Source organism: Monodelphis domestica, chromosome 2 (genome assembly GCF_027887165.1).
Source record: "Monodelphis domestica isolate mMonDom1 chromosome 2, mMonDom1.pri, whole genome shotgun sequence".
Lineage (NCBI taxonomy): Eukaryota > Metazoa > Chordata > Mammalia > Didelphimorphia > Didelphidae > Monodelphis > Monodelphis domestica.
This window is the reverse complement of record NC_077228.1, coordinates 477490305-477503285: the sequence shown is the minus strand read 5'-3', so window position 1 is coordinate 477503285 and position 12981 is coordinate 477490305. Positions and strand designations below refer to the sequence as shown.

Genomic DNA, 12981 nt, shown 5'->3' with positions numbered 1-12981 from the left:
AAGAATTACACACTTAGTCTCATCTCACACAGTCCTAATCCCAAAAATATCACAAGGACCCATTAAAACAGAGAAGAAACTAAGGTAAACTACTCTCCTGTATTTCATTTCCTCTTCTCGGCCCTTCTCCAGGTGTCTCCTTTCCTACTGAAAGACTGACTCTACCTGAAAGTCAAAGTGAAACTTGAACTCTGGATGTAGCCTCAGCTGCTTTCCAGAATAGTTTACATTTCTGAAGCGCCTACTGTGTGCGGAGCACTGAGCGAATCGCCGAGATGTGTTTTGTTTTATAGACATAGGGATACAGAAAGAAGCACAGTTAAGCATTAGACTGAGATTTGCACTCGGGATTGCAGCTCCCTGTGGATCTAGAGTCCTGTGCCCCAGCACAATACCAGCACTAGTGATCCAGTCCGTAATGCCCCACCCTAGGGAGTTGGCCAGCAGGAGTTACCCTCCCCAGAAAGCAGACTCAGGACTTGAGGCGCTTTTTCTTCCCTGCGACCTGACTCCCCAAAGATGTACTTCTTTGGGACCAACAGCCCGACCCGCAGGACCTTCAGTCCGGGACTTTCGCCTTCGTACTCAGTATCTGAGTGGCGCTGCCCGAAGTCCGACGCCTTAGCACGGGTGAAGTCGCCCCGCCCCGCCTCCGCGAGGACTGACGGCTCGGACCCGCCTCCCGAGCCACCGCTGCTGTCCTGGGCTGGGCCGAGCTGGGGCAGGGCGGAAGAGGGCTGGCTGGGAGCCCAGTTGGTGGCTGAAGGAGGTTTTTCCCACTTTTCCCACTGCCTCCCTCCACCGCATCAGGGCGAGATGCTCGACTGGGTGCGTAGCTATCTTTGGCCTCCCAAGTGCGATGAGGTCGACTACTACGTCGACTACGACGAAGCAGTCGCAGAGGCCAACCGCCGCTATGAAAGTCTCTTCTTGAAGCTGGACCATAACAGGGACGGGAAGGTGGACATCACAGAGCTGCAAGAGGGTCTCAAGAACTTGGGCCTCCCCTTAGGCAAAGAGACCCAGAAGGTGGGTAGGGACAAGCAGGAAAAAAGGCAGCGATGGAACCGAGTTGGGCAAAACCAAACCCTCCCCCTTCCCCCCCAAGAACTAGTGAAAGATCCATAGTTAAGAATGAATTTCTTTATTAAGAAAAACACTTTTCTCCATCCTCATTCTTATATTAATTTGATGAGTGAAAAATAAGGAAATCTGACTTTCCTTGACCTCCTTTCCAACTTAACCCATGATCCTATGATTGAGTGAGCAAAAGACTTCCTGAAGTCTAAAGTGGCAGTCCCTGGTTGAAGGTGATGACACCCTGGAGCCATCTCTGAGTGTGGTTCCAGAGTTGTGAGGCCATGGAGAGGGTCTTCAAAGTACTGAACCCTGCTTTTAGGAAACCTCTTGAGAGGTCTAAAGGTGAGTTCATGGCTGCTGCTTGTTGGGAGTATATAGGGGAACTCATAGGTGTAGAACTGGGGCTCTTGATAAAATCACTTCCTAATGGAGAAAGTGGTGGCTTTGGAGTTATAGGACCTGAATTTGAATCCTTGTATTATCTGGGAGTTATTGGATAAGTCACAAATTCTCTCTAGGCTTCTTTTTCCTTCTTTTTTTTTTGTAAATGAAAGGATTAGACTAGATGACTTCTAAGGTTCTTACCAAATTTAAAATTATGAGCCTGTGATTTAATATTGGAAAATAATCAAGCTTTTAAGGCTCTGGTGTATAAATTCCAGCAAAATTTTGTGCAAAATTCAGCTAACATTTGTTAAGCAACTATTGCTCAATGCTGAGTGGTTTTGATAACCTGGTTCCTCCCCTTATGGAACTTACAATTGGGAGTTGACACATAGGACAAGTAACTATAATCCAAACTGATGTATGGTAAGCACATAGATGCGCCAGCAAAGTTATATATGAGGTATTTGGGTGCAATGGTATCCTGAGAGGTATAGGTATATAAAAAAATATATATATGAGTAGGTGACATTTGAGAGAGTGTGGGGCTGGCGGATGGCTTAGAGGAAACTTCTTAATGGAGCATATATAGCACCAGCTAAAAGAGATGGCAAATGTGCTCTTTGTGGTGGCAGAAAATTGGAAAATGAGGGGGTGTCCCTCTATTGGGGAATGGCTGAACAAATTGTGGTATCTGATGGTGATGGAATGCTATTGTGCTATAAGGAATGATGAAATGGAGGATTTCTATCTGAACTAGAAATATGCCCATAAACCGTTGCAGAGCAAAATGAGGAGATCCAGGAGAATATTATGTATACAGTAACTGAAACAATGTGTTGTGATCAAATGTAGACTCTGCTACCAATAGCAATACAATGATCCAGGATGACCCTGAGGGAATTATGAGCAAGAATACTATCCACATTGAGGGAAAGAACTATGGGAGTAGAAACACAGGGAAAAAAGCATATGACTTATCACTCGTTTATATGGGTATGTGATTTGGGCTTTTGGTTTTAAAAGATTACTCTATTATAAAAATGAATAATATGGAAATAGATATCAAGTGATAACATATGTATAACCCAGTGCAATTGCTTGTCAGCTCTGGGAGGGGTGAGGGTGGGAGACAACATGAATCATGTAACCATAGAAAAATATTTTAAAAATTAAAAAAAAGGGATGGCAAATAATTATGTACCTTGCCCCCCTCTGACATCAGAACCAAGGGCATTATATTTATGACATTCTACTTTTCTTGTATCCTCATAACACTGGCACTTTCCCTTTTCTTCTTCAAATGCCACTTGGCATTTATTTAATTGAATTCAAGCATCATTTCTTAAGTGCCTACTATGAGCAAGTACTATACTAGGTGGTAGGGATACAGAGATCAAAACTAACAGTTAAAATTAAGGTAGACTGAAGCACAAAGTTCTGAGCCCAATCAATTTATTAGTTAAATGTGAATTTACCAACAAAAAGGATTTCAGCTTCCCTAGCAAAACTTAGACCTCAAATGAGTAATCTTTTAAAGTTTTGGGGAGTACAGAAAATAGAAAAGCTAACATCACAGATGGAAGAAAATATGATTGTGTGGAAATTAAGGCTAAGGAGTGGCAACAATCTCCTCCTTCCTTCCTGATATTAAGAAATGCATATTGTTTGAGTTCAGCTGTATCTGCCAGGTCAGAGGTAGCAAACTAGTCTTCTTCAGATAACAAACCAGATATCCCTGAAGGATAGCATGGTGGTATGAAGATACTAGACCAGATTCCCTGGTATTCACCTGCTTCCTTCAAGGGCAGTATATTTCCTTGACACAAGAAGAGAACAATGATTAATAGGAGAATTCAATTTCTAGCCTTAACTCAGAACATAGCTGAATTTCTGTGCTAAGTTCAGAGACAAGAACCATGTTTTAGGTATTTACAGGGGAAAAAAGTCAATGAAATGTAAATAGGATCATTTAAAAAAAAAGACACCGAACCAATCTGATTTTTTAAAAGAGCCCCTGACCTCCAGTTTCCATTTTCCTGAGGGGAGGGTAGAAGGAAAAATGGAGGGAAGTACAAAGTCATTTCAAGAGAGAGAGAAGGCTGTTCATTGGAGGGATCAGGAAAGGCTTCTCATATAAGAAGCAATCACTGTGTTGTAGGGAGTTAGAGATTCTGTGAAGTAGAGGTAAGGAAAGTGAGTGTTCTAGACACAAATAGAAGACCATCTATTCACAAAGGCATGGAGGTTAGAGATGGGAAATAGCTACTAGACCAATACATATGAATCAGAGAGTGCATTAATAAAAATGAATAATTTGTTAAGTGTAAGCACTTATTAAGTGGTCATTTGGTCCTGTCTCATTCTTTGTGACCTCCTGGATTGTGTCCATTGGATTTTCTTGACAAAGATCCTGGAGTAGTTTATCATTTCCTTCTCCAACAAGCTATGTGGTCCCAGGCAAGTTATTTTAACCTCTTAACCTCAGTTTCCCCATCTGTAAAATGGGGATTATAATAGCACCTACCTTATCAAGTGGCTAAGGATTAAATGAGATTATTCTTGTAAAGTGCTTTGCAAACTTAGAGGGCTATATTATGAATGCAAATTATTAACATATCCAATAATGCATGATATTTATATAATCATGTGAAGATTTGCAAAGTCATATGCATACATTATCTCATTTAATCCTCTAGAAGTCACTGCTGTTATTATCCCAAGTTAAGTGAGGAAATTGAAGCTGAGAGGTTAAGTTATTTGCTCTGGTAAATAGCTAGTAAGTAACTGAGATGGTATTTGTACTCAGAACTCAAATCACAACCCTGTGCTTCATCAAAGACAATAATATGAAGTAAATGGCAATGGAAATGGGAGTCAGATTGTAGACCGTTTTAAATATCAGGCTGAAGATTTTGTGTTTTATCCCACAAGAAAAAGGGGGCTATAAAATATTTTGAGGGAAATGACATGATCAGATCTATGTTTTAGGAATAACAATTTGGCAGCTGTTTGGTGATAGATGAAGAAGAGAGAGAGTGGAAGCAGGGAAATAATTAGGATGCTACTGCAATAGTTTAGGTGGGGCTAAATTAGTGCAGAGGCTATGAATAGAGAGGAGATGAATGAGAGAAATGTTGTGGAGGTAGAATTGATGACTTGGCAACTGATTGTATATGGGAAGTGATGGAGAGTGAGGAGTCAAGGGTGATGTTGTGAATCTGATAGACTGGAAGGAAGTATTAGTAGCAACAGAAAAATGGCAGTTTAAAGGAGTTATGCTTTGGATAAATTAAATTTGAGATGCCTACTGTAACTCTGGATGGAGAAATCCATCAGTAAGGTGGCAGTATAAACCTTACTTAGGAAAGAGGGTTAGATATGTAGATTTAGGGATAGCTAGGTGGTACAATGGATAGAGTACCATGCCTGGAGTCAGGAAGACTCATCTTCCTGAGTTCAAATCTGTCCTCAGATACTTACTAGTTGTGTGACCCTGGACAAGTCACTTAACCCTGTTTGTCTCAGTTTTTCTCATCCATAAAACGAGCTGGAGAAAGAAATGGAGAACTATTCCAGTATATTTGCCAAGAAAACTCTAAAGGGAATCAAGAAGAATTGGATACAACTGAATGACAACATGTAGATTTGAGAATCATGTGCATAAACATGAAAACTAAACTTATGACAATTGTTGAGATCATCAAGGAGAGAGAGAGAGAGAGAGAGAGAGAGAGAGAGAGAGAGAGAGAGAGAGAGAGAAGACTTAAGACAAATCCTTGAGGGAATATCCACATTTGGTGGGTGGGAGCATAATAGTATCCAGTAAAATGTAGTGTAGCAGGATTTAGAATCAGAGGACCTTAGTTCTGTTCCATTTACTACCTGTGTGACACTGACTACCTGTGCAAATCATTCTTTTTTTTTTAATTTAAATTTTTACCTTCACTGTTAGAGCCAACAGACAGAAGGTAAAAGCTTAAAAAAAAAGAGAACAGGAAGAGAACAAATCATTCTGTCAATCTATAAGCATTTATTAGGTATTTACTATGTGTCAAGTGCTGGATTTTATGGAGGTACCCACTAAGAACAGGCCATAGAAGACAAGGGAAGTGATTGCCCAGGAAAATGAGGGTGGTTGGGAATATAAAAAGCTCTTAAGACAGGGGCAGCTAGGTGGCTTGATAGCTAGAAAGCCAGGCCTGAGATGGGAGGCATTGAGTTCAAATTTGACCTCAAATACTTCCTAGCTGTATGACCCTGGGCAAGTCACTTAACCCCCATTGCCTAGCCCTTACTGCTCTTCTGCCTAGGAACCAATACATGGTATGGATTCTAAGATGGAAAGTAAGTGTTAAAAAAAAAAAGCTGCTAAGAGATAATGGAAAAGTGCTGCCTGAGTAGTTTATCCTTAGTCAGTCTTTAATATGCATCAATAGCTTCTACCCTTTCTCTTGGCAAAAGTTAATTTGTGACCTTGCTTTAGTGTTCTGCTTTTGCTAATTAATGTGCCATGAAGACAGCCCATAGTAACCTGGGATAGTCATATTTTGGGTGTTTTCTCATTTCCTGTTTGTGCTAAGTGTATTCCAAGTGCATGCAGCCAATCTATATATAGGATGAAAAAGAAAATAAATGGATACAATTCACAACAACCCTAACAAGTTTCTTTTTCGTTCTTTTCTTAACTGGTATGTCTTAAATTCATCAAGGAATTATTATGACTGCTATGTGGAGGTCACTGTGTTAGTTTCTGATGTTACAAGAACGAAAAATCAAATTTAGACCTTTCATCAAGGAACTTTCATTCTACATGTGTCGTGGATAATTAGATATGTAAATAAATGTGTAAATACTTTAGGGTCAGTGTTGGTTCCCCCCCCACTAAACCATCTTGTCTTCTCTCAATTCTGTAAAATAAATAAGATGGTTTTAGGATGGGACCTACATTTTGCAAAGGAGGATCTAAGTAGCAGGATGAAGACTGATACTCTGGGCATCAGTGAGAAATCTCACAAGTTTCAGGACTTTCAGTGAGCATCTCTTATTAGAGGTCATTGCTTCATTGTGTCAGTAAGGAATTCATCCAGAAATCCAGCTTCCTTTGCAAGTGTATAATGGCCATTTCTCCAGTGTTTTATAAAATTTGGAAATTGTGGAATATCAACTGAGAGCTGGGTCTAGGTGACTTTTAAAGTCCATTTTTGGGACAGTTAGGTGGTTCCGTGGATAGAGCACCAGGCATGGATACTCTAGGTCCTGGGTCAAAATATGGTCTCCAATACTTCCTAGCTATGTGAGTGAGCAGGTTCCTTGACTTCACTTGCCTAGCCCTTATTATTGTAAGACTAAACATGAATACCCAAAATACTCCAAGTATTTAAATTTATAGGATTTAATTACAACAAAGTGAGAGAGAAAAGGGGTTCCTTCAGCTGACAGAGCAGAGGAAAGAGCCAGAGCCCCAGAAGCCTGCCTCACTAGAGCCAAAGAAAAGCCCCCAGAGCGTGGGTTTCAGCAATTTTATAAACAAACCCATGCCAGGACTCAACACAGGGATGCAAGAAAAGGGAACCCACGGAAGAGTAAAGAATGCTGGGAAATGAAGTCCCCAGGGTACAAATTTGTAAAACACACACTACTCTTCTACCTTGGAACTAATACTTAGTATCAATTTTCAGAAAAAGGTAAGGGTTTAAAAATAAAGTCCATTTTCATTCTAGAGCAGAAATGTCAAATATGGAGCATGTGACCTGCAATAATCCCAGGTGTGGCCCAAACCAGAATAAAATGTAATTGGGAAATATTTAATCAAAAAAATGTAGATAATGTTAATATGTGGATTTCTAGGTCATTATGTGACCCAAGTAGATATTTAAGTATGTGTTAGTGGCTTGTGTTTCTACTGAGTTTGACACCACAGTTCTGGAAGTCTGTAATTTTCATGTCTTCGGTTGGCTTAATCATGGATTAAAAGAAACCTCATTTACTCAATAGGATCAATCCAGCTATATAACAGTGTTGAACAATTTGCGCCTAATGGTTTTTTTTTTCTTATAGGGTACTTATCGTTTTGATTCTATTAACAAGGAGAGCCCACTGAGCTTTGAGAAATTTTCACAGTACCTCAGAGACCATGAGAAAAAAATGAGATTGGTATTTAATCGGCTAGACAAAAATCAAGATGGTAAGGCTCATTTTTTCCATTCACAATTGCTTAAAATATATACACACGAAAAACACACAATATATACACATGTGTACATATATGCATATATGTGGACACACACATACATATATATGTTTTTGCTACCAGTACTCAAGAATGTTTCATTAAGTGTTTCATAGGAAAGATTTTTACTTTGTTGTTCAGTTGTTTCAGTCTTGTTCAATTCTTTCTGATCCCATTTGAGGTTTTCTTGGCAAAGATGTTGGAGTAGTTTTCCATTTCCTTCTCCAGCTCATTTTATAGATGAGGAAACTGGGGCAAATAGAGTTAAGTGACTTGTCCAGGTCACACAGCTAGTAAATATCTGAAGGCAGATTTGAATTCTGGAAAACGAGTCTTCCTGACTCAACTGGGGCACCTAGGTGATGCAGTAGATAGAGTGCCAAGTCTGAGTCTGAAGACAGGAAGACTCATCTTCCTGAGTTTAAATCTGTCTTCAGACACTTACTGGCTGGGGAGTAACTTGGAGGTGTCTGTAGACCATTACTGTGTGATTTGCACATTCACAATAAAGTAAGATTTGCTAAAAGATTTTTCTTTTCCTTTTTTCTTTTTTTTCTATTTTTCTTTTACAGGGTTACATGTATCATTTTCCTATTTGGGAATATAAACAGTTTAGCTTAGTTAACTTCCTCATGATTTCTGACCCATTTTTACCTTTTTATGTCTCTCTTGAGTATTATGTTTGAATGTGAAATTTTCTATCCATCTCTGGCCTTTACTTTAGGAATACCTGGAAGTCTTCTATGTGAGTTGATAAATGTACATTTTCCCCATTGTAGGATTGTACTCAGTTTTGTAGATTATTCTTTATTGTATTCCTAGTTCCTTTGCCTCCTGGAAAACAATACCTAAGTCCTATTTGATCCTTTATTATGGTAGTTGCTAAATTGTGTGTGTTTCTAACTGTGCCTTGTGGTATTTGAATAATTTATTTCTGGCTACTTGAAGTATTTTCTCCTTTCCTGGGAGTACTGGCTCTAATATTCCTGGGAGTTTTCATTTTGGGATTTCTTTTAGGAGGTGATTAGTGGATTCTTTCAGTTTCTGTTTTGCCCTCTGATTCCATGATATCCACGTAGTTTTTCCTTTGTAATTTCTTGAAATGAGATCCTAGGCTCTATTAAAAAAATCATGGCTTTCAGGTCACCTAATAATTCTTAAATTATCTCTTCTTAATCTGTTTTCCACATCGGTTTTTCTAGAGAAATGTTTCACATTTTTTTTCTATTTCATCATTCTTTTGACTTTATTGATTATTTCTTAATATCTCATTGAATCATTAGCTTCCACTTAACCAATTCTAATTTTTTTAGGGATTATTTTCTTCAGTAAGGTTTTGTATCTCTTTTTTTCATTTGGCCAATTTTGGTTTTAAGAAGTTATTTTCTTCAGTATTATTCTATATGTGTCTCTTTTACCTTTATATATCATCTATATGTGTATTTTATACATGTACATGTACAAACAAACATGTAGAATGCATAGAAAATATTGGTACTAATTATCCAAGTATAGGTAATTTCCTTTTCTATTTCATTCAATCAGGTCTGTCTTAACAGTTGCTTTGTCTGAGATAATGATTTCTATCCTTGATTTTCTGAATTCATGTCAAGCATAAAAGATTTCACACCAGTTCATTATTTTTAATGGTGGGAATCTTCGTGTTTCAAATATTTTCTTTTAAATAATATATTGCTGGGCTTCTTTCTTTACTCACCCTACCTCTCTCTCTCTACAAAGAAGAGGGTAATGAGAGAGGAATATGCTTAGCTCTATTTATATTTTATGTAATCTGCTTCCATTCCCTATACTTCTTCTCTTGTTTTTGTCTAGACTCCAGTCACAAATTGTGTTTTATTTTCTTTTTAATCCCTCTTCACTCTACCTACTCTCTAGAGTTGAATAATTGTTTTATCATTAATTCCTTTTTGAATTTACCCTCACTCTTCATTTCTTCTGCTCCTCTGCCTGTTCTCACTCTATTCCCTATTGAATTTAATGTTTTTCTAGACCAAATGCTGGATATATGTATTTTACCTTTTTTTGTCTGGTTCAGATGAAAATGAGGTTTTATATGATTTTCAGTAGTCTTTTCTCCCTACTTTTTCTTTGATAGTTTTATAACCTTGTGTATCTTGATGATATGAAATGATAAATGGTACCATCTTCCTCCATTTCCCCCCTAGATATTCCCTTTTCTATTTTTCTTAATATTTTAAAAATATGCTCAAATTGCCCTCCAGATCTGTCCTATTTACTCTCTCTTTGACTCTTGAAGATATTATGTGATTACATTGAAAAATTTTATGGAAAAATATCAGATACCTTTTATACTTAAAGCAGCAAAAGAATTTTTAATCAAATAAGGGACCGAGATGAATATAATTTTTTGATAACTTAAATTATATAAAATCAAAACTTTCATAAAAGTCTGACATCCAAGATATATAAGGATCTAAAAAATGTGTAAGATCAAGAGACATTTTTCTTTTTTTTTTTTTCAAGAGCTATTTTTCAATAGATAAGTGATGATAGGGTGAGGAAAAGTAGTTGTCAAAAGAATTGCAAACTATTAACAGCCATATTAAAAATTATTCCAAAAAACCACTAATAAAATAAGGGTAAGTCAAAGTAATCCTTAAGTTCTACCTCACATTTAGGAAATTACAAAGTTGATAAAAGTGGGACTAGTTAGTATTAGAAAGAATGTAGAAAGATAGACTCACTAATGGATTGTTGGTAAAACTTTGAATTAGTCTATTCTAGAAATCAGTTTTGACATATACTAAAGAATTGACTAAGATATACTTAAATTCTGACCCAGAAAGCCTGTTGCTAGGAGGTCAATATTCGAAAAAAATGTTCACATAAACAAAAAAAATTGTAGTGGCATTTTCAGTAGTAGAAAGAAGCAAAAGCAGATGTCTCTTAATTGGAGAATGACTTGTGATTCTGAATGTAATAGAATATTATTTTGTTATAAGAAATGGTTGGAAGTAGCTAGGTGGCTTAATGGTTGAATTAGGAAGACCTGAATTCTCATATTCTGCCTCAACTAGTTGTCACCCTAAGCAAGTCACTTTATTGATCTTAGTTTCATCTTCCTCATGTGTAAAAAAAGGAGTTAGACTCATGGATTCTAAGATCCCTAGTAGCTCTAAAGCTAAAATCCTGTGAATATGAAGAATAAAGAGAGATGTAGGAAAATTTATTCAAATTGATAAAAAGCAAAGTAAGCAGAAGCAAGAAATCACTGTACACACAATGGCTACACCACTTAAATAGAAAGAAGTGCAACAACAGAATCATTTTTGATTCAGCTATAATTATAATAACTGAGTTTGGTCCTGATGAAGAGCTTTGCAAGTTCATCCCAGGTCCTTCTTTACAGCTGTTGGGGACCCTGGATATATGAAACACTGCATGTAATATCAGACTTCATTAATGTGTTGATTAATTTTGCTGAACTGTTATATGAAATGGCACTCTTGGAAGAGGAAATGAAGGATGGGAAAACAAACGATATCAACAGAAAAGTAAAAAACATAATAAAGCTCATTGTTTTCTTTGGCATTTCCTTACAAGTTCAAATGAGGTCTTCTCTCTTGAAGTTTTATTTAATATAGGCATAAAAATGGCAGATCCCATATAACTTGGAATTTTATAGACTATTATAACAATGCCCTTAAAGTGTTGGTGGTAACAGCTGCTTTTCAAAGGCTTTCAATAGGCATACGTTTCTTTTCATTCTTTTAAAGGAGTAATTGAAGTCTCAGAAATTGTCCAGGCTCTCAAGATGCTAGGTGTATCTATTTCTGAACGAAAGGCAGAGCAGATTCTTCAAAGGTTAGCCATTATTTTTATTTTTGATAATATTTTTAAAGCTTTCATTTCAGTGTTCCATAATAGAAGTTGATGACCAGAAATTTTCTCTCTCCCCTAATCTTATGAAAAACCTATTTGATTTATGTATATTATTTATTGGGGTGACTCTGTATGAGCAATATATGTATATAATGTCTGTACATTCATATATACTTACATATATCTAGACTTTAAAAAAAATTTGTGCAAACTCAATCAATGAGTCAATAAATATTTGTTATGCCCTTAATATGTGCCAGGTCCTGTATTAAGCAAAAAAGGGCAAAAACAGTCCCTGCCTCAAATAGTCTAATGGGAGAGACAACTTATAAATGATTAGATATGTACAAAATATATACAGAGTAAATGGGAAGGTAATCTCAACAGGGAAGACACTAGCATGGAGATGATTGGGAAGGGTCCTCTGCAGGGAATGCAATGTGAGCTGTCAGGGAAACTTAAGAGGCAGAAGAGAGGAGGGGGATATTTCCGGGCATGGAAGCCAGCCATGGCAGGGAAATGGAAAATGGAGTATAGTTTGCCAGCAACAGTAGGTCAGTATAACTGGATTGTAGAGGGCCTGGAAAGGAGTTTAAGTGCAAAAAGCTCCAGAAGGGCTAAATTGTGAAGAGTTTTACATTTTTTAAAAATTTTTAAAATTTTAATTAAAAAAAGATTTTGTTAATGTGAATACTTTTAGTGTCAAACAGAGGATTTTCTAGTTAAACTGGAAGTTACAGAGAGCCACAGGAGTTTATGGAGTACAGAGGTAAAGTTATCAGACCCATGCTTTTAGAAAATGCAACTAACTAGGTTCCAGCCTGAAGAGTTGGATTAGAATGAGCCAAAATGAAGAGATATCAACCCAAAGGTCCTAGTACATGAGCTCAGGAAGAAAAAAATGAAAACTCCAAATTATGATCCTAGTAGATCTTCCAATCTTCCAAACAAGCTCAGAGGATAAGGGCTTTCTTTAGTCGGAATAAGAACCACAGGAAGAAGGTTTTGCTCTGAAAGAAAATGTTTGTGTCAGAAGGCAGGTGACTTAAGTCTGTAGTTGTGGTTCTGGAACTTCAATGAAGATATGGACGCAAGAATACTCTCAGCTTTGTGGCACATAACAAAATGGTGCATGGAAAAACAATTTTAACTTAGAATGATCAATGGACCACAATTATTTAAAAACCAGCTTTGAGTAGCCTGAGAGTGGGGGAAATTAAAGCACTCATTTCTTATGTTTAGCTTTATTTTGTCTTTGATCTATAGGAATTTTGTTGTAGTTGGTAAAGTGAATAATGCTTTTGAGTTTTTGTTTTTTATCTTTTAGTGGACTGGCGATCTCATTATGTTTTTATTCTTTATATCAGCCAAAACAACATCCTGCCTTTGTCTTCTGTATTTTTACTTTGTGTGTGGTAGCT

General features: G+C 37.2%; 1 protein-coding gene across 2 annotated transcripts in view; it reads left to right on the top strand.

Moving 5' to 3' along the window:
• The first annotated feature begins 676 nt into the window (after nt 1-676).
• The window catches only part of LOC100033022 (mitochondrial adenyl nucleotide antiporter SLC25A24-like), a 48796-nt gene continuing 36491 nt past the window's right edge, over nt 677-12981 (top strand). For both annotated transcript variants that reach the window (XR_008916756.1, XM_007485055.2), the window contains exons 1-3: nt 677-1029; nt 7525-7651; nt 11455-11542. Coding sequence is in view for 1 of the 2 variants with exons in the window: in XM_007485055.2 (XP_007485117.2) it covers nt 817-1029; nt 7525-7651; nt 11455-11542 (428 nt within the window). In the remaining variant the exon portion in view is untranslated. The remainder of the gene's footprint in view (nt 1030-7524; nt 7652-11454; nt 11543-12981) is intronic.